Source organism: Capricornis sumatraensis, chromosome 22 (genome assembly GCF_032405125.1).
Source record: "Capricornis sumatraensis isolate serow.1 chromosome 22, serow.2, whole genome shotgun sequence".
Taxonomy (NCBI): Eukaryota; Metazoa; Chordata; class Mammalia; order Artiodactyla; family Bovidae; genus Capricornis; species Capricornis sumatraensis.
Genome location: NC_091090.1, coordinates 46389972 through 46411424, shown reverse-complemented (window position 1 = coordinate 46411424; position 21453 = coordinate 46389972). Strand labels below are relative to the sequence as shown.

Genomic DNA, 21453 nt, shown 5'->3' with positions numbered 1-21453 from the left:
TCACTGTTATAAACACACACCCTGTGGGCTCTGCCAAGCTTCCCCAGACATGGAACCTGGAAGGGAGTTTTTCCCATGGGACTTAAAAAGTATATGCTCAGAGTACCTTTTTTGTAAAGCAGGAAGAACACAGCCCCCCCTTCAACTCCCCCCACCTAATGCAGACCCAGGGCTGCCTGCTGTCAGCAAGCACCAGAGACCAACGCGGGGAGTGGCCGTCAGCACCCAGCACGGACAGATCTAACTCCCTTAGACCAGGTGGGCTCCCCAGGGGTTACGCAGCTGGGTGACATCACTTCCGGCCCTTACAGAAGTGCATTTACTCTCACACCCTTGGATTTCGGAGAAGCCACATGGTGACGTAAAGCTTTGTGCTGCCTTTGCACGTCACGCCTTTTAATAAATGCCAAGGATCCTTTGCATCGGTAGGAGGAGATTTATGATACTTATAATGTAGTTTCGGTATGAAAACGGGGCTTCTCTGGTGACTCCGATGGTAGAGAAGGGAAGTGAAGTGAAGTCGCTCAGTCGTGTGACCCCAGGGACTGCAACCTACCAGGCTCCTCCATCCATGGGATTTTCCAGGCAAGAGTGGGTTGACTGGAGTGGGTTGCCATCTGCCAGTAATGCAGGAGACACAAGAGACCCGGGTTCGATCCCTACGTTGGGGAGATTCCCTGGAGAAGGGAATGGCAACCCACTCCAGCATTCTTGCCAGGAGAATCCCATGGACTGAGGAGCTTGGCAGGCTACAGTCCATGGGGTCACAAAGAGTTGGACATGACTGAGCGACTAATGGTCAACACTTCTTTGTACATAATATACCATCATTCCCTTCTACGAGGTTTGTTGTCGACCTTTTCAACAGAGCACTCTATATACATTGCCCTGGTGTTAGCAGTGGTGGAAGCCAGTACGCTGGCAGAGGAAGCCTGACTATGTTTTTAATTTGTAATTTCTATCTGACCAAGGCCCAGATATTTCAGAACTGTCCTTTGTAAACACCTTCCTACTAGGCTATTGGTTCCTGTAGCTTTTTTGGGTTCCATTTCATACTTTTTGTTCGTGTTTTGGACTTCTTGCTTTTAAGCTAGGAGATGCTTCCAAGAGAAAAGGAAAAGCTAATTGAAAATACTGCAGAATTTATGTGAGGAGGGATTATTCAATTTAATATTTATCGAATATCTACTCTATGATAGACATTAGAAATACAGTGGTTAAGAGGGCTGTACCTTCCTTCAAGGAGTTCAGAAGAATTTGGTTGGGACCACTGGCACAGAAAGTGTTACACAACACGGAAGCTACAGTAACAGAAAAAGATTCATAGGAGAGTGCAATTAGAGATGAGCAGGGTGGGGATGGGGTGGACATTAGGGTGTCTGAAAGGCTTTGAGAGGAACTCAGCCTGGGTGCGGGTTTTTCAGGTAAAATAGGAGTTCCAAGTGAGGACTGTGTACAAGAGCATGTCCAACTGCAAGGTAAGCATGAAGTAGCTTGGTTTGTTCAGAGAATACAGAGAAGGCAATGGCACCCCACTCCAAGACAGAGAATCCCAGGGACAGAGAAGCCTGGTGGGCTGCCGTCTGTGGGGTCGCACAGAGTCGAACACAACTGAAGTGACTTAGCAGCAGCAGCAGTTCAGAGAATGATGAATCATTTGCTGTTGTATAATGGGTGTGTGCTTAGTCGCTCTGTCCTGTCCGACTCTTTGTGACCCCATGGACTGTAGGCCACCAGGCTTCTCTGTCCATGGGATTCTCCAGGCAAGAACACTGGAGTGGGTTGCCATGCCCTCTTCCAGGGGATCTTCCCAATCCAGGGATCAAACCAGGGTCTCCTGCATTGCAGGCGTTTTCTTTACTGGCTGAGCAGGTGGGAGAAAACACAAAGATCACTGAATGGCCACATACGCTAAGAGATGAAATAGGTGTAGTAGGGGCGGAGCGGGACATAAAAATACACCGTACCCGGGTTTCAATCACTTAGTGGAGGTGCGATGGGCAGTCACTGGACAAGGTCCCGAGGTCACAGCCGGGAAGTGGGGGTCCCTGCTCTCACTGAGCTCACGTTCTAAAGGTTGGGGGGGAGGGAGGGGCAGTCTGGAGCGAGAGTCTGTGCGGACAAAGAACAGGCAGCGGCCAAGGGCTGGGCAGGGATGCCTGCGAAAGGGCGGCAGACGTTGCCACACCGCACGCTTGGTGCCGAGATCGATGTAACTGTGGGTCCGCCCACCTTGTTTCTCCTCAGTGCCAACAGGGCTGCAAGGCATGGGGTCCCGCTGCTACGGCGCACTCCCTCCTCTTGAAACGGCACTTTTATGGGGAGTGCGGAGTGGAGGAAGCCGAATCTATATACTGATTTAGATCGACCCAGCGGCTCTCTGGGTCGTGTATGGATGAGAGAGTTGGACCATAAAGAAAGCTGAGCGCTGAAGAATTGATGCTTTTGAACTGTGGTGTTGGAGAAGACTCCTGAGAGTCCCTTGGACTGCAAGGAAATCTAACCAGTCCATCCTAAAGGAAATCAGTCCTGGGTGTTCATTAAGGACTGATGCTGAAGCGGAAGCTTCAATACTTTGGCCACCTGATCCGAAGAACTGACTCCCTGGAAAAGACCCTGCTGCTGGGAAAGATTGAAGGCCGGAGGAGAAGGGGACGACAGAGGATGAGATGGTTAGATGGCATCACCAACTCGATGGACATGAGTTTGAGTAAACTCCAGGAGTTGGTGATGGACAGGGAGGCCTGGCATGCTGCGGTCCATGGGGTCGCAGAATCGGACACGACTGAGCGACTGAACTGAACTGAGCGTCTCTCTGAGCGGAAAGAGGCGGCGACAGGGCGACCGGGGCTCGAGGTCCCCGGGTTCTTGGGCATCGGGCGGCGTGACCTGCACCAGCCCGCCCCGAGGAGCTCAGGGATCCAAGCAACAACGCTCTCGGCATTCCCGCTAAGGCGGCAGCAGCACGGATCGGCCCTGCCTGGACACAAGCCCCCAAGTCCACCGGCTCTCGTAACCGTGGGCGGAGACCGGGCATCCTGGCCCGCCGCGCGCAGGCTCCGGGCGGTGTGGAAGGGAACTCCCGGAGCTTTCCTTAGGCCACGCCCCCCGTCCCGGCTCTGCGCATGCGCCTCCGTACCGCGCAGTGGGGCCTCCGAACCTGCAGAGGGCGGCAGAGCCCCGGCCGCTCCTGTCTTTTGCGTCACTCACCGTGTTCGTGAGGCTTCCGGGTCAGAGGTCAAGACGGCCGCCGAGTCCCCGCAGCTCGGGTCATGGTGCAGCTCCGTCCGCGCGCCTCCCGCGCCCCGGCATCGGCCTCGGCGATGGTGGACGAGGGCCAGCCCGCCTCCGAAGAGGAGGCGGGGCACGGGCTGCTGCTCGGGCAGCCCAGCAGCGGCGCGGCCGCCGAGCCGCTGGAGGAAGACGAGGAGGGGGACGACGAAATCGACGACGAGGCCCCGGAGGAGCTGACTTTCGCCAGCGCCCAGGCCGAAGCGAAGGAGGAGGAGCGGCGAGTTCGGGAGACGGTGCGCAGGTTCGGAGCCCGGGGGGCCGGGCCGGGGGCGGGAAGCGCCGCCTAACCGTCCCCTTTCTCTTTTCCGCCCACCCTGACTCGTCGCGGTCTCTTCCAGGGACAGAGCGCTTCTGAAGGAGAAGAGGAAACGGCGCGAGGAACTGTTCATTGAACAGAAGGTTAGAGGTTTGCAAAGAGGGGGGAGTTTCACGGGCCGGCTCGGGGCAGAGTTCAAGGCTGCTGGGGTCCGGGGCGGAGGACAGCCGCCGGTGGTCTCTTCCGACAGCACTGACATCCGCGTGCTAGTGCTCCTCGCCGTCCACCGATTCAGAATAGGGTCGGGAAGAGGTGAAGTAGAGCCAGACCCACCTCTGACGCGCGGCGGAGGTGGTTTATGTGAACCTGGGTCGCTGTGTGGAGGCAGCGCTGCGTAAACGGAGGGCTGTGCAGAGGATGCTTGGTTCGCGCTCTGCTGTTCCGGAGATTGGCCGCAGGTGGACGTGACTGTGAATTGCCCTCGGTGTATAACGTGACCCGAGGGTTAGAATAAACCGGGCACTCTTTCCAGCCTTCACGTCTTCCAAGTGAAGTGGGAGTAGGCTCTGAGTCTTCCCACAGCTCACAGGTAGTGGAGGGCAGTGTTCGGATCATTTATTTGCCTAGAGGTAAGGCTATCCTTAAAATGGTAACTTCAAGAGCACTTCAGGGCATGTTGTCCTGTTGCTTACTTTTTATGATTTTTTTTTTTTAACGTCTTTAAGAAAAGAAAACTCCTTCCAGATACTATTCTAGAGAAGTTAACTACAGCTTCACAGACTAGGTAAGTGGTGGATCTGGTTTTATTACTTGTTTACATGCAGTGTTTCAATGCTGTCTTGGTACATTTGTCTGAACTCAAGTTTTAAAGTTTAAATTAACAAGCTACCCAGGAGATACTTGAATTTGGTGGGACAGGTGGAGGGAAATGTTCCACTTATTTTCCATCTGTGGCTGTTTATTTTTGTTGTTCGCATGGGTAACTCTAGCTTCTGAGTTGCTGATCTCAGTGAGTTCCTACAGTATGTCAGTGTGCTAGGGGCAGGATAGATGGTGTGAATAAAACAGTGTTTTGAAGTTCATCCTTTAGTGGGGTGTGGAGTACTAGTCTGTTATCCATAGGCTCCTAAAACTCAGCTTGTCCCGTGCTTGCCTTACCTACTTCTCCCTCCTTGTTAAAGTGAAGTCACTCAGTCCTGTCCAACTCTTTGTGCCCCTGTGGACTGTTTCCATGGGGTTTTCCAGGCAAGAGTACTGGAGTGGGTTGCCATTTCCTTCTCTGGGGTATCTTCCCGACCCAGGGATCGACCCTGGGACTCCTGCATTGTAGGCAGACGCTTTACCATCTGAGCCACATAATTTTCCTCTCCTTGTTCCCCTTTTCATTTAGTAGCTTTGCCATCCACCGTATGTTTAAAGTTCCCCTTTCTCCTCTGTGCTATGGCATCAGGTTCTATACTGTACTAAGTTTAGATTAAGTATTTGCTATTTTTTTTCCTGTTCCCCTTTGTCTCCTCTTTTTGCTTTCAATTTAGCTTAGCCCTGCTAGAACAGTGGTTCTTTTTCCGTAGGAGAACTTTTCCAAAGTTACTCAGTTTCTGAATACATCATGGTGGCAAAGTCCCTTTCATCTTTGAAAACCAAGTTGTCACCTGTCCCTTCTTATTCCCTCTACCCCATCACTGCTCCAGCCGATTAGCTTTTCCACTTCTGTATAGACATCTCATTGTGTTCTGGCCTTTGATTCTCCATTAGACCACACTTCTTGAGACTACCATTGTTTGTCTCCATTCTTGTGTCTGAAGTGTTCAATTAATCCTTTCAGCTGTCTCCACATAAAGTGAGGCAGGCCTACCACCTTTCACTTCATGTTTCAAATACTGTATTACATAATTCTTAAATACTTTTTACTCCATCAACCACAACAATCTGCTTCTTTGGAAGCCTGCTAATATACTTTCAGATTTTAAATTCTGATCCTACAAGCCTAGTATAGTTTGTTGATTGGGAGTTGTTGACAGTGCATTGGGGAGTGACTTTAAGGATGCTCAGTAAAAATTGAGAATGGTGGTAGTAAAAGAGGGTTATCTTATTTGTAAAACCAGCTGAAATTTTGTGGTAACCTGAGTCATCGTTGCTCTCTGCTATCCCAATCAGTGTTTTGCTTGTCCTTCCTTAGTGTGAAGAAATCACCGGGAAAGTTGAAAGAAGGTATGAACTATTTACGTAACCTCTTATTAAGTGTCAAGGGCATTTGCTGGTATTTGCAAATGTTGTTGACCCTGAGAAGGAGCATGGGAACAGGCCTGGTGGGCTTTAGCTTGTTTCTTTTTTCAAAAAAATAATTTATTTGGCTCTGCCGGGTCTTAGTTGTGGCATGCACATCTGTTAGTCTTGGCCTGTGGGATCCAGTTCTCCCAGTAGGGACGGAACCTAAGCCCCCTGCACTGGGAGCACAGAGTCTTAAATTTTAGCTTATTTTGTACTGTCACATACTCATTGGTGTGTAGTGGTTATTTAAAGTAAACTCCAGCATATAGTCTTGACTTATTTGTGCACAAATGCTAATGAGAAATATTAACTCAATTTTTTAGTTAATTTGCAAAAGAAAAATGAAGAACAAGAGAAAGGAAGTGACTCTAAGAAAGCTAAAGTGCAGAAAGTACAGACTGTTGGGTAAGAAGTCGTCTTTCTGTGTAGGATGTAGAGGTGACCTTTGAGGGGGGTATTAGCTCAATTAGTATCGGTTTCAGATTGGATCCTCTGTGGGAAATTTTGGGTATTTATATTTAAAAGTATTTGCTCTACTAAAATGTAAACGTTAGTTGTAAAATGGCCCTGTAATTTTATCATCTAACCTGTGCTTACACAAAATTAGGATTTGGGGATTTTTCTCCACTATTTGAATCAACTAACAGAAATACTTTGAAAATAAGTATGGCCTCATTTTTACCTTTTGTATTGATCACCAGCCAGAATAAAAGCTACATGGCTGTAAGGCTAAAAGATCAAGATTTGAGAGATTCAAGGCAAGAAGCTGCCAAAGCCTTCATACAAAATTGTTTATATGGTCCTGGAACCAACAGAACTACTGGTAATTTCCTTACAGACTGTTTTTTCTTCCTTTTCTAACTGTGAATTAAACCAAAAAATGACAAATAATCCTCTTTCCTAGTAAACAAGTTCCTGTCTCTTGAAAACAAGAGGTTACCGATGAAAAAGGCTGCAGCCCAGTTTTTGAATAATACTTGGGGTAAGATTTGGCTTTATTCCTTTGAATCTGAGTTTTATATATTGAACAATGTTTCTTGTTAAGGAGCTGGTAAATAATCATGAAGTATCTTTTTTTCTTAAGTGGCTTCTGTTACTGTTTTAAAGTTGCTTAGAGAGCAGGTCAGTGTAGTATATATGTGCATGTGTGCTCAGCTGTGTCCACCTCTTGTGACCCCAGGGCCTGTAGCCCGCCAGGCTCCTCTGTCCATGGGATTCTCCAGGCAAGAACACTGGAGTGGGTTGCCATGCCCTCCACCAGGGGATCTTCCCAACCCAGGGATTGAACTCATGTCTCTGGCATTGCAGTGAGATTCTTCTACCATTGAGCCACCAGGAAAGCCCAGTATATGTGTACATATAGCAAATTTTAATTATGTAGAAAATTTGTGAATTGTTTCTTGGGAATTTTATTTATTCTTAACTGCACAAAACTTTTTATTCTAGGATCTCAGAGAAAACAAAATGCCAAGAGGTTTACCAAACGTTGGATGATCAGAAAGATGAAAACTCCTAAGACATAAATCAAAGCTAGATGAAGAACAAGTACTTTGTATGTATAGAACTTAGTTATTTAAAGAATGTAATTTTTCTGGGAAAAAAAATAAATCACTTATAAATCCTTCTGAAGAGTCATTTTAAAAATCTCAAGTCTCTTAGGGGCAGTACCTAGTCACACTTCATCCACCTGGTGTATAACTGTGTCTCCTAGTCTTTGAGCATCCTGGAAACAGCAGTTTAAAAGGACTTGTTTTCCTTTTTTTCCCTGTTTTTCCATTTTATTGACCACAAGCAGTACCCACACCAGGAGGGCACCTCTGCTACCGCCCATCCAACCCCCACCCCCGGTATGGCAGTAAAAGTCTCTCACTGAAGCTCTCGGATGTGTTTGTCTCAGGTATTTTGGTGCCACTGATGAGACTCTCACAGGATATGTGGAACAGTGCAGTATCCAAGCGTAGATAATCTGTTCTTTTAAAAGAAGGTTTAAGACTCAGTGTACAGCCAACAGACACCTTTGCCAAACCAAAGGGTATGGTCATTCTGTTGAAGAGCTTGTTTATATTTTACTTTTAACCAGTTTGGGGGTTTGCTTTAAAACTGGCAAGTCACACGCCATACGATGATCATGAAAATAAGATCGACTCCCTGCTTTTGCATCATCTATAGCATCAGGTTTGGTCCTGATCCAGGGAGGCCAGTAAATGCAAGGCAGTCTTGGGTTGCAGAGCTCAGATTTATAGTAGCAACCACTCATTTTACTTGTTCTAACTTTATATTAATCATAAGTATGCAAGTACCTAATGTATAAATTCAATTGACACTCTGGTATCTGTAGAAGTAAATTTTTAATGGCTGGTTAATTATATCACTACATTTTTATTGCAATATAGTACTCATTTTAAGCACTTAAAAATGGAAGGTGTACAAAGATTAAATTAAGACACAGTAAATTGACTAAATATTTGGTTTTTATATAAATAAAGGTCATAACCACACTGTTGACATGTAATACTGTTATAATACAACAGTTCAACTTGTGAGTCTACAACAGAAGTTATCTGTAGTTAAACAGGAAACAAAGTTGAGAAAGACCATGTTAAAACAAAACTACTGGGACTAACAGGTCGGGATTGTAAGTAGCAACAAACATATTCACTCAGCTCCTGAGTATTTCAAGTTTTACAGTACACATTAAAAATGATTTCTTCCATCAACACTATAAATTCAAACTGTCAGATGTTTATGCATTTTGCAAGTTACACTGATTGAATGCTTATATGGGAGCGGGGGTCAGAATACCTCCCAATTTGAAGTTTACATCACCCACATGCTAACACAAACACAACTTATTCCGTTTCCTTCCCCCCTCTCTCCCCCGAACAATGAAGGCAGGACTTTTTGGTTTCTTTTAGGTAATTGTTTTAGAGGATTTGTGATGATCAATTTGAATGTCTGGAATTCAGTAATATTTAACTCTTAGACAACTAAGAGGCTAAAGATGGAAAATAATTGCTCCTAACACTAAGTTAGAAAATCGTTTGCATCATGCTGTAAACTAGGAAGCAATGTAAAGCGACAAAAACCTGTCCCCAGTACATAATTAAAAAAATCTAAGTTTCAGATCAGCAGAGCTGGTCTACTTCCATGTCGTCTATATGCCGCAATGTAAGTGTGAGCTCCGAAAATGCATAGCTAATGTAGGTAGTCGTCCACTGTGGCAAAAGCACAGGATCCGATTCCTGATCGAGCCATCAGTCCCAGACACTGGGTGGCCTGTCCCATGGCTAGGGCGAGTGGAGGTTGCTTTGGCAGATTGTGGGTTTCTGAGGAAAAATGATTAAAAGTGGAAACGCCAATTAGCAAGACATTTTAAACAGCATCTCTCAATCAGGAAAATACTGCATTGCTTACAAAATTACCAATGCCTGTACTGCACTTAACGAGCTAAGTAGCAAAGGTGGTTTTTAAGCAAACAATACCTTGGACATTACTTTGACAAGGTACTATATGGTCACTGGGTTTTCAAGTAGTAGTAAATTCTTGCAGAACTAAGACTGTTAGATATTCAAAAACTTTTACTTCCATATTTACTATGATGGGAATGATGTAATTTCTTAGCTAATGTTTATCTAATGTTGACATTACCAGAGAAAAAGGCACCAGGCTTTCAGTAAAGTTTTACTGATGGATTCTTCATCTTTCTGGGGATACGGCCCAACAGAGGCCACCTACTCCTCTCCAGGGCACAGTGGTGAATGCTATTTGGGTTGGTAAGCACATTGTTACACTTTTCTTTTGGCCAAGGGAGGCACATCAGTTATAACTGTCCTTTAGATTTTTTTTGGAATACAAAACTTGCAGGCATCACATACAGTAATGTAACTTGAAGCCCCATTGAGACATGAAGCTCTACAATACAGCACAGTATACAAATACGCACACATACACCCACAGCAGTTTAAGTCTGGTCATTCCTTTGGCAGGAATTATATATAGTTAATAAATTTAAGCACTATTTATAGTTGAACTACATAATTTAGGGCACAATATATAAGACTATATATATATCTCCTGGATAATGGTCCTAAGCAATTGACTACTTGAAATTTTAATTCCCCTGGAGAACATAAGATTCTTAACTGTCACATGAAAACTGGTCACTTTTCTTCAAAAATTCTGAATCTGAGCATTACCCAGATACAAAGCAATTAGGACTTCATGATTACCTATAATGTAGTCATTTCAAAAAGACAGTTACAGTAAACTAAAATTTGCCCTACAATTCTAGCACTGCTACTGAGTACACTTATTTTTTATCAGAACTAAATTAATTTTGAATAACCAAAGCAACATATTAACCAAAGAAAGTTCACATCATTATATACAAATTCTAAATGTGAGAAAATTATAACAATACCAATTCCTATGCCAAAACTTCACTATTAAGCCACAACACAATTAATAATGAACTTTATCAGAGAAAAGAAATAAGGCCCCAATGTCAGAACTCTAAATCGCTCCCCTGGCTTTGGCTCCAGTCTCCTGCCTGCACACTGAATGTGTGCACGGCCCTCATCTAAGAGTGTCTCACATGTTCCTCAAAGCTCCCAAGCCTAATGGCCAAACAGCACACAACAGACTTTAAACTGGTAGCTCCCATTTTTCTTGACGAATTACATTCTAAAATGGAAGGTGAAAAGTCACTCTCATCCAAATTCCCTTTGAAAAAAATGCCCAGGTGTTAAAATGTCGTTTTATGTAAATAATCAACCCTATGTAGCTTATATTGGAGAAGGCAATGACACCCCCACTCTGGTACTCTTGCCTGGAAAATCCTATGGACGGAGGAGCCTGGTGGGCTGCAGTTCATGGGGGTCACTAAGAGTTGGATACAACTGAGCGACTTCACTTTCACTTTTCATTTTCATGCATTGGAGAAGGAAATGGCAACCCATTCCAGTGTTCTTGCCTGGAGAATCCCAGGGATGGGGGAGCCTGGTGGGTTGCCGTCTATGGGGTCGCACAGAGTCGGGCATGACTGAAGTGACTTAGCAGCAGCAGCAGCAGCATGTAGTTTATATATAAATGCATAAAACATGCAGTTACTGAATTCATTTAAAGAGCATCTGTTCAGTTTATAAGCACCGCACTCTGCTCACAAGGAATGGCCACCAGTCGGGACAGCAAGTCCCGTTTCCCACTGTGGGCTCCCCCTGGCTAAGCCTACGTACTGCTGCCCCCCCCCCCACACCCTTTTTCACTTGCTAAGGGCATGTAGTTAAATCTTTAATGCAAATAGCCTGCGTCTCCAAGAGCTGGGACTGACAGCACTGAAAAGCCCCCTGGAGGCCCCGAGTGATTCAGGCCAGGAATGCTGTGTCCACATTCACACAGACACTTGTTTTCCAGACTTGTTTTCTTGTATCACAAGATACACCCCAATGTACTGTTTTTATTCCATTGGAATCTATCTAATCTGGGACTGAGATAACAGGAATTTTTCTATACTGTGAGGTAATTTTTTTTTTTAATGTAGAAAACATTTTCCTCAAGATTTTACCAAAGGATAAATGCCAGCAGAAATACTGTCTCAAATACTCAAGAGACTAGTTGAAGCTGTGCTTTCTGGCTTCACTTACCTAATATTGCACTGTTAAGAGCTGAGCACACAGGTTCTCTCTGAATTGGGTCAAGCTGATTTCCAACTGGGCTGTTCCAAGGATCTGAATAGGCTAGTAAACTGAATGCATCCTGTTGAAAACAGCAAGTTGATTAAGTCAGATAGTTCAGTGTCTGCTCACTATGGCTTCAACTTGAGAAACAGGTAAAATACAACCTTAAGGCACTGAATTAACACTTCAACTCATTTACCCCTGTGATCTGAGACTGTTTTTTAACAACTAGATTATGCAGCAAAGTCTAATCTGTTTTCCTGTTTTTTACAAACAGCCATTTTCACCATCCACCACTTACACCTACAAAACATACAGGACAGAAATAAAATGGAAAAAACTCATTCTTGTGGAATGGGCTACTACTGTTTAAGTTAAAGACAAAACATTCAGATGCTCTATAATTAATGACCACTGATAGGAATGTGACATTAAAAGGATATGACCTGCCATATATTTTTTAAAAAAAATAGATGGGGGAAACTGGACACATCTTACTGGACGTCTTCTCAAACTCAGCGATCAAAACAACTAGCTCCCCTTCAGGAACACTCAGGCGTCCCAACCACCTTCAGACTGCCCCTCCTGAAGCAACTGACATCCAGCATTCTTTTCAGGTGATGGCTCTTGTCTTTCGGTGGGAGGATAGAACTACGGATGGAACTACGACGGTTTCAGACGTTGGCCTCAAGTGGAGCTGCATCACCCGTGTAGCCTTTGGCAAGAACCACTTTCCTAAGTATCAGTTTCATCATCTGTATAACGGGGATTGGGCTTCCCAGGTGGCTCAGTGGTAAAGAATCTGCTTGCCAGCGCAGGAGCCACAGGCTGCAGGTTCAATCCCTGGGTCAGGAAGATCCCCCAGAGGAGGAAATGGCAACCTGTATACTTGCTGGGATAATTCCAAGGACAGAGGAGCCTGGAGGGATACAGTCCATGGAGCTGCAGAGTCAGACACGACTCAGCGCAACCCCTCCTCCCCCGACATCACAGAGATTATAAGAGGTCCTATTTCAGTTTATGAGGACTCACTGAGCTCAAGAAATTAGCCATGTCAGTTCACGCTAACCTTTCAATGAATGATAAATTACTGTTTTGCCAGAAATCAACACCCCAATCCAGAATAATATGATGATGCAGATATAGACAGTTAGACATAGGACACCTTCCTAGTTCACATGGGGTACGTGGAGAAGCGCTGAGGAAACGCGATCAGTGAGTTCAGTAACAACACTCAGAATGCCGGTCCCTGAGATGTGGAAGACACATTCCCGAAGAATACTCTCTTCCCAGGTGAACTGCGCCAGCATCCCTTGAGTCATCTTGCTAGTGGGAAAAGGTTTCCTGGTCAAGTCTGACCTTGTCCTTTCTCATCTGAATTGGCCTCTGTGTTGTGGCGACTAGAAAAGAGCTGCCCATTAAGCAGAGCTGTGCAGTCTGGGGTTGACAACAGGAATACATTAGGCTCCCCCATCCACTGTCCTACACGGCTGAGCATTTCATTCACATTAGACCTCTTGCCCCACCTATTAATGAAAGTTCTTTGAACAACTTATACTATTGTTCCCCTGCAGTCCTCAAGATGCTGGATACAAAGGGGTGAAAAAAAAAAGGCTCATAAACCTGTTGATTGCAAGACGGGCTTAACAGTACTTAAGATATCTTTTGCATCCCACAAAGCTACTAGATTCTGGTTCTCTCCCAATCCAAATTTATTCATGGAGAAAGTACCAATATCCTGTGAAGCTAACTGATCAATCACTATTTCTAAGGACTGAGCTTTGCTCAAGACTTAATTCACCCACATCCATCTCATGACGTGCCACCCCTATAGCACACTTCAGCTCCGTTCAGTTGCTCAGTTGTGTCTAAGTCTTTGTGATCCCTATAGTGCAGATAAATTTTAAAAGACTGAAGAATCTGTCCAAGGAATAATCGCTACATAAAACTTTAAGCACAAGACTATGCTCCTGAATCTACATCCTGACTTGCTCCCCGAAAGGTGGGATGCTGCAGTTCCAAATCTCCCATCAAGACCATTCTGTCTACACCTCCTGGTATTTAAAATATTAACAGAAAAAGATCGTGATGGTAGTAACTTATTGTGCGCTAACACTGTGCAAGGAAGTGTTTCAAGGGCTAACGTGAACCATCTTATTTAATCCTCACAATAACCTTGGGAGCCAGATGTTTATGCCCACCTTAGAAGCAAACTGAGGCCGTGAGAGGTTACCACCACAGCTAGTACTTCCTGTACTTCTTTTAGTAAAAACAGTTTCTTTCAATTACCAATCTAAATATTACAAGCAAAAAAGTCTAAGATCTTGGCCCAGTATTTTCAGTACAGTTGAACAAGTATTTCTTGGACGAAGACGGGGATCACCAGGGCCTCGTCACTGTTGTAAGGACTCACAGTCCTGGGAGGAAGGCAGACATGTGAGCAGTGGCACGCCGGGTACTGCTTGCTAACAGAGTGTACTGTGTCACAAGCAGCAGCCGGAGACACAGGCTGAGAGGAGAGAAAAGCCCTGGATGGTGGGAGCCAGGGGTATGAGCTTAGATCCTGAAACACCCTAGAAAACTCCCATTTTTTCCAGTGCAGCTATAGGAGCTGTTAGTCACTCAGCCGTGTCCCGACTCTCTGGGGCCCCAAGGGCTGTAGCCCGCCAGGCTCCCCTGTCCCTGGGAGTCTCCAGGCAAGAGGACTGGAGTGGGTTGCCATGCCCTCCTCCAGGGCCTCTTCCGGACCCCAGGACTGAACCCGTGATTCCTGCACTGGCAGCCTGGTTCTTTACCACTAGCACCACCTGGGAGCTGGAAATACATTTTTATGACAGTAAGGACAACACAAAATAGGATAACCACAATTACCAACCAGATAAAATGCCCAGGCATTTAAGACAGAAAACTGAAAATACCTGTAAAAGATCGTGGTATTATGGGTTACTTTTTATTTTAGAAAAAATTTACCTCAGTGGAAATAATTTCTGAGGGAAATACGACATTTAGGTAGGATTCTCAAACCGTACTTATATTTGGCTTAAAATCAGTAGCAGTTTCTAAGTAGGATGCGCCTAAATGATTCAATTTCTGCTTCAGTTACTAGATTAAGAGCCACTTGCAGACTGGGGCTGCGTATTCTAACCTGACCCACCCAGCCCTCCAGCTTGACCCTCCGCTCTGCAAGGTTCAATACACAGCTGCTGAACAATTTAGGGCGCTCTCTCGGGAGCCACTGGCACTCAGGCAAGTAAGCAAGAAAAACAAAGACAACAGGAAGACAGGAAAGGACTGAGAAAATGAGAAAAAGGTCAAGCGAGCCCGGGTGCAGCAGGGACCCCCAACCCGTTTTCAGCCCAGCGGGGTGGCTACTCCAGGGGTCCGCCGTGTGCCTGCTACTCCATGACTGAGGAGAAGCAGAACACCCAGGCGCCCTATGATCACTTAGGAAAACCTCACCTCAGCTTTTACTAATTCCGTCTCTCTCTACATACGTATATATGCTTCAGAAGCTTGTGCAAATTAAAAAAAAAAAAAAGATAAAAACGCCCACTTCAGCTACCCATGACCTGAAGTGAAGAAAAAAAAAGCACTAATTTCTAATGCTTCTTAACCAAGGCAAACCAAAGTCTTCTCTGTGTCCCCCTCCAACACAAATCCCCCAGCACTGTCCCCCAGGTGCTGAGACACCCCTGGGCCAGTCACTTGATCTACCTGGGAGGAGATTAAGCCTGGGGAGGGTGAGAAGCAGCTCAGAATGCTGAGACAGTAGTCAGCATCTGCACAAAGGTCAGAGGTGCAAAATCAAAGCCATCCGCGTTCCTTAGATGATAAATTACCACTTCACTTCATTCAACATATAATCCAGGAGTATCTCCGAGAACAGGCCATGTAATGCCCTTTTCTGTGCTTCACACAAATTACAATCAGAGAATAAGCCACGGAGTGAAATGTTAAATTTTCAAAGGGACTACATAAAATGATACTCAATTAGCATAAAGTTTTAACAAGAAAACACATGATATAGTGTAAAAAGGTCTACGAGTTCTTTTTAAAAAAACATTCCCTGTCTCCAAAATATCTCCTAAAACATCAGTTCTCTCCAGGGACAAATGGGGTCCAAGACCCTTTCATGGGCTCTTGTGAGGTCCAAACTATTTTCATGATACTAAATTAAAATAGTCCTGGCTCTTTTCTCACTCCTATTCCCTCACAGCTCTCCCAGTGGGGCTTTCCAGAGGTGACATGATGTGTGAGTTCATGAAAGACTGAATGCAGAAGCAAGGACGAGAATCCAGCTTTCCTTTTATTAAACCTGGCATTAAAGAGATTTACAAAAATGTAAAGCAATGCCACTCTCTTCTCATTGTTTTATTTTAGAAAGATTAAGTAACACTTCTATGAAAAATACCCATGTAACGATTTGTTAAAGTGAGTGAGGTTTTTTTTTAACTTCTAGTAGAGAAAAATCAATAAATATAACTCATACAAACAAAAGCCCTTTGGGAATCTTTAATCGGTTTTAAAGGGTTTAGATACCAAAAAGGATGAGAACCACTGCCCTAAAACAACCCAGTACCTAGTAAGGAAGTTTCCCAGATGGATAGCTCTGGATACACGAAGTAATAATAAAGCCTGAGAAGTAAGCTTCTTAGCACTGTTGATAGCTGAAAAGATTTTACAAAGTTGTATTAGGTTGATACAAAAGTAACTGCTGGTTCGGATGGTGTATTTTAAATCATTATAACGAGGCTCAAACACATCTTTATTAATCAAAATAGGAACCATTACAATCAACACATTTTTGCCATCGAGAATTAAGCCTGTTTATTCCTGTAGCATAAAAATCCATGCTTTGGGATTCGACTAATTCTTGGAAAGCATTTTCTGCCTCCTGCTGGTTGAGGAAGCATTTTCCCTGCAAAAAGTTGTTGTGGTGCTTGATGTGGTAGCTGGTTGGCAAGAGGTCAGGTGAATACGGCAGATGAGGCAAAACTTTGTATCCAAACTTGTTCAACTTTTGAAGTGTAAGTTGTGCAACCTGGTCCGGCGTTGTCACAGAGAAGAATTGGGCCCATTCTGTTGACCAATGTCAGCTGCAGGCGTGGCAGTTTTTGGTGCATCTCATTGATTTGCTGAGCATACCTCTCAGATGTACCAGTTTCACCAGGACTCAGAAAGCTGCAGTGGATCAGATGGGCAGCAACCACCAAACAGTGACCAGGACCTTTATTTGGGGCAAGTTGGCTTTCGGAAGTGCTTTGGAGCTTCTTCTTGGTCCAAGCACTGAACTGGTTGTCACCAGCTGTCTATATAAAACCCACTTTTTGTCACATGTCACAATTTGATCGAGAAATGGTTCATTGCTTAGTACAGTAAGAGAGGATGACAGTTCAAAATGACAATTTTTTTGATTATCGGTCAGCTCAAGAGGCACCTGCTTTTCAAGCTTTTTCACCTTTCCAATCTGCTTCATATGCCAAATGAACACAGAATGATCAACACCGAGCTCTTTGGCAACTTCTCATGTAGTTTAAGAGGAACAGCTTCAATGATGGCTCTCAACTGGTCGTTGTCAACTTCCAGTGGCCCACTGTACTCCTCACCTTCAAGGCTGTTGTCTTCTTTGCAAGGCTTCTTGAACCGCCACTGCACTGTGTGTTGGTTAGCAGTTCCTGGGCCAAATGCGGCTGTTGGTTTTCCAAGTTGCCTCCACTGCTTTACGACCCATTTTGAACTCAAAGAAAAAAATTACTCCAATTTTCCTTTTATCTAACATTTCTATAGTCTAAAATAAGTCATTAGCAAAAAAAACCAAAGTGAGAAATGCGCATTAAAATGATGTATAACATAATCACAGTTATTTAAGAATGTATTCCAATATTATATGGCAAAGTTCAACAATGAAAAACTCCAATTACTTTTGCACCAACCTGATAGAATGATGAACATTTGCAATCTGGAAAAATCCAGTTATGCGTGCCTTTTTATCTGGAAGTGTCAAAGTGGCTTCTTGAACCTTCCTAGACAGGTACATTCTGCCTACTCAGGTGCTGTACTAAAGGTCTCAGTGCAGGTAGCTGGGGCGGTTATTTCCCCCGATTTTACACGTAGTTAGCGCTAGTCGCTGCTGCTCACTGGCCCTCTCTCAGTTCAGCTCGGGAAGGGGTGACGGGAGTCCTGAGGCTCGCCCTCTCCTTCAGTACCCAAAGTCTCAGTGTCAAGGCCACTATGTGCCATTTCTCCTTCACTTTTGGACTTATTTCAAAACACTGAGAAGAAAATGTTTTAACAACCTGACACTGAGCCCAACCTGATGCAGGGCAAACAAAACAAAGCACACCAGCACAACGGCTAGGTTCCTGTTTCACAGGCCTACAGGGCTGGTGGGACTTCTGTGACTACGAAAACAAATCCCATCCCTAGCTGACTGCAGTGCTGAGTTAAGGGAGCCAAAACTCCATCTTCAGCTGCTACACAGAGCTGCGGCCAACTAACTGAAGTGTTTCCATTCTGCCTGTTATCACCACCCGGCACAGGCATCAATCCAGAGGAGACCTGAGAACATGTCTTCACTCTGCTGCGGAAGACGACCCAACCCTTCGCCGACCCAGCCCTTCGCCGAGCACCATCAAAATAAATGGTGCCACATATCGCACATTCAGTTGGCTGCAACCCTAAGCAATGTTTACTAAAATCAAAGTATCCCACATTTATAGTTTGATCAGCATACTCACATTTCTCCTAATGACTCTGCCAATTTTATAGCTGAGAAAATAAAACTAAGAAAGCAAGTTGGTAAGAGGCACACGACACTGGGAAGTGCAGAACTGGGGGCTAACCTACGTGTTTTACTGAAATCCAGTGCTTTCTTCAGCAGAGCCTGGCTGCCTCACCCCGTCGCACGTTTTCACCTTCGACTGGGCAGGAAGCCAGGGAGGAGCTCGTGTCCAGGTTTCCCAACATGAACTCCAGTACTGCTCAGCGTTTTACAAAACGACGTTCTAGTTTCATCCGCACATTTATAATTTTTCAAGGGAAAACAAATTTACCTTCAACATTTTTTTATTTGCTGTGTTCTTGCCACATTCTCTCCTTAGCTGTTCACTCATCGCTTGCAGCTCTCTTCCAAAGTGAATCATTCTTTCTATGGCAGCTTGACTTCCTCCACACAACTGGCGCCTTAACTGGCTTGAATCAACTTCTGTAAGCAAAACAAACAGGTATTTTACTACCGTACAGTTGGGATACAATGGAGAAACAAACATACATTGCTTACAACATTTTGGACATTTCATTTAGTAACTACTTCCTAATATTTTACCTAAATATGTGGTTTCTTTTTAATTTATTATAATAGGGAACCTTGTAGCTACAAGGAATACTTTCTCTAGGGCTCATGAGTCTAGGATCCAATATCTATCTAGCTTGGAGTTGAAAGTCAGGTGACAAGCTTTCAGTGTTATGATGTACATGTCTCAAGGAAAATGTTATGAAAAATTAAGCACAATTTTCTAAAAATATAGCAACACTGCAAAAAAAAAAAAAATAGAAAAGGAAAAAGTAACTACTTCCCAGGCTACTTTAACTGACATAAAACAGTTAGAAGGTAAGATAGTCTAAATGACTCCAATAAAAACACAGACGATACCACACCTAATCAAAAGGGTTAATTATACTACTTTTAGGAAAAAATTTTACAGTTTATATATCTTGACTGACAATAATCACTGATCAACAATGCAAAAAGTATACATCACTAGTTAACAATATATAAATCACTAATCATGACGGTAACAGTTAATGTTTATGAAGCACTTACAGGCAGTTATCATTACACCCATTTTACAGATGAAGAAACTGAGGCAAAGAGCTCCTAAGTAATTCACCCAAGGTTACACAGCTAGTAAGTGGCAGTTGCAGAATTCAAATCCAGGTGATCCGGCTCTAGAACTCCTGCTCTTTATCCCTAGGCACAAATTATTCTTGGAATATTGAGGCTGCTTGCTAATATTTGATAGCGTAAAACTAGGCTGCCTTTCAGTCATACTCCTTGCTTGACAGAGTGAATTATACATTGGAAGACATGATCCTAAACAAGAAGGTGGTTGTGTAAGTAATATTAAGTTTGCATTTATAAAATAGTTTCTAGCAATTTTAATAAATTCCCTTTAATATAAAAATATTATAAAATCAAATAAAAATTTATAAGCTTCAGTAATTTTTACTCTCCAATTGATGGGAAAGTTTGCTGTTTGTTTAACTTTATGGCACAATTTACTATACAAGTTGTCCACAAAGTAAAATTATGCATGCTAATACATTTTTCAGCCACATAATTTTGAGGGAGAAGGAACCAAGGGAGGGTGTCTAAACAGGCACCTACTACCTGCCAGGCACTGAACTATGAACAGTCGCATATATTCGGGTTAAATGAATTAAAGAAAATCTGATTAGAATTTATAAAATCATCTCTACCCATGGGGCCTATCTATATTGGCTATATTGAAATAGGTACACAAACTTTTTGTATCTCCAGCCTTACCAATCCTTTCAAAGGATAGTGAACACTAGTAAGTTGGCACTGCTGCATGACTGAAAGCGCTGCAGTTGTGCAGAAACAGTTCAGCAAAGAAAACTCCACAAGATACTAAAAAATTAAGCTCTAGCAAGCCACTCTCAGAGACTTCTAAAATATGTTACTATCAAATCCAATGGCACACACATCTTTAAATTTCATTTATGTTCATCAGCTGTGAATCAGTACAAGTAAAAACATAACCTTGTAGTCATCAGTTTTTATTAAAAATGTAAGAAATATCACTGCAGACCCATTTCGGTGTCACAGTCCTCCATTTCGTGGTCATGTTTAGAGCTACCGTTTAGGAAGCCATTGGACGAAGCTTCTCCAACTCCATTGGAGTGGTGATCTGCTTCCATCATGTCTACATCATTACTGGAAATGAAAAAACAAACCTGATTTTAGAGACAGCACAGGTGCAGCTTAGTGTAATATCAATCAGTACTCGACTACAGAGCCTACTTATAAAACTGACTTCATAAGGCAACAGCAATCTGGAAAAAAGGTATTCAGTTAAATCTTGAATGTATTCAAAGCCAAAGATGTAGCTAACTTTTAACAAATTTGTAGTCCTGGAGATAAGGAAGGAAAAGATACATGTACTAATATGTAGTGGCTTTAAGACTTCCTATCACTATGGAGAAATCATTTTTCAGCACATATTTCCCATTATCTTTCAAAATTAGATCTGCACTTCATTTAATCAACTCCTGCCCTAAAATACCACCCCCTCTGCCCCAAGCATGTAAGGGTAAAACCTCCCTGACAAAACAAACTGCTCCAGGGACCCACCTCATTTCGCCTCATTCCCTGCCCTCATACTCAGCTTGCTTCTAGACTACTTTTTCTCTAACAGTCTTGGCGTTTGGACCTTTGTCCTTACTACTCAAAATTATACTCTTTCTCAAAGGTATTAAGTGATGCCATGAAAAACGACTACTCAGTCTCATCCCCTCAGCCCTTTTCAGAACCCAACACTACTTTTCTCTGACAGGCTTTCTTATCCTCAGCCCTTTTCAGAACCCAACACTACTTTTCTCTGACAGGCTTTCTTACTGGCTGAAGATTCTAAATATACTGCAGTCTTAATTTTTGAAATGCTGTTTCGGATACCTAAGGCATTTCCAACTCGCCCATTTCACACTGACTGGATGAACAACATGTGCCAACAGCTCTAAGTGGCCACACTGAGGTTGCCAACGTTTGCCCTTCGTTCCATCCACACCCCGAGCAACAATATCTAACCTTCCAGATTTCTCCTATGAAGATCTAGGTAATGATTATACAGTCCAGAAGGAAACACTTGATGAAACTTTAGAAAATATTTATGTAAATAAAGACGACCGTCTCCCGTTAAAAAAGCAATGCATATTCAT

The 21453-nt window shown here is 43.7% G+C and overlaps 2 protein-coding genes across 3 annotated transcripts in view; one reads left to right on the top strand and one right to left on the bottom strand.

Annotated features, from left to right (window-relative positions):
• Positions 1–3259: 3259 nt before the first annotated feature.
• On the top strand, positions 3260–12135 carry NOL7 (nucleolar protein 7). 2 transcript variants are annotated; one of them, XM_068994099.1, is made up of 9 exons: positions 3260–3535; positions 3633–3693; positions 4276–4334; positions 5730–5761; positions 6145–6226; positions 6523–6644; positions 6726–6803; positions 7268–7373; positions 12114–12135. In XM_068994099.1, the coding sequence occupies exons 1-8, from the start codon at positions 3273–3275 to the stop codon at positions 7342–7344; spliced, it is 774 nt and encodes a 257-aa protein (XP_068850200.1). In that variant the 5' UTR covers positions 3260–3272; the 3' UTR covers positions 7345–7373; positions 12114–12135. The 2 variants fall into 2 exon arrangements, with proteins under 2 accessions (XP_068850200.1, XP_068850199.1); XM_068994098.1 differs by lacking the exon at positions 12114–12135 and having other exon boundaries at positions 7268–7411.
• Positions 8191–21453, bottom strand: part of RANBP9 (RAN binding protein 9) — a 71290-nt gene continuing 58027 nt past the window's right edge. Inside the window, exons 11-14 of the mRNA XM_068994097.1 lie at positions 20328–20452; positions 18549–18700; positions 11464–11575; positions 8191–9147 (exon numbers count right to left, since the gene is read on the bottom strand). Coding sequence (XP_068850198.1) covers positions 9017–9147; positions 11464–11575; positions 18549–18700; positions 20328–20452 — 520 coding nt within the window. The 3' untranslated portion in view covers positions 8191–9016. The remainder of the gene's footprint in view (positions 9148–11463; positions 11576–18548; positions 18701–20327; positions 20453–21453) is intronic.

Excerpts from the sequence above, each read along its gene's own strand:
- NOL7 (XM_068994099.1), top strand. The coding sequence starts at position 3,273 with ATGGTGCAGCTCCGTCCGCGCGCCTCCCGCGCCCCGGCATCGGCCTCG. Across the intron at positions 4,335-5,729 it reads ACTACAGCTTCACAGACTAG|TGTGAAGAAATCACCGGGAA; the intron begins GTAAGTGGTGGA and ends GTCCTTCCTTAG. Across the intron at positions 5,762-6,144 it reads ACCGGGAAAGTTGAAAGAAG|TTAATTTGCAAAAGAAAAAT; the intron begins GTATGAACTATT and ends TCAATTTTTTAG.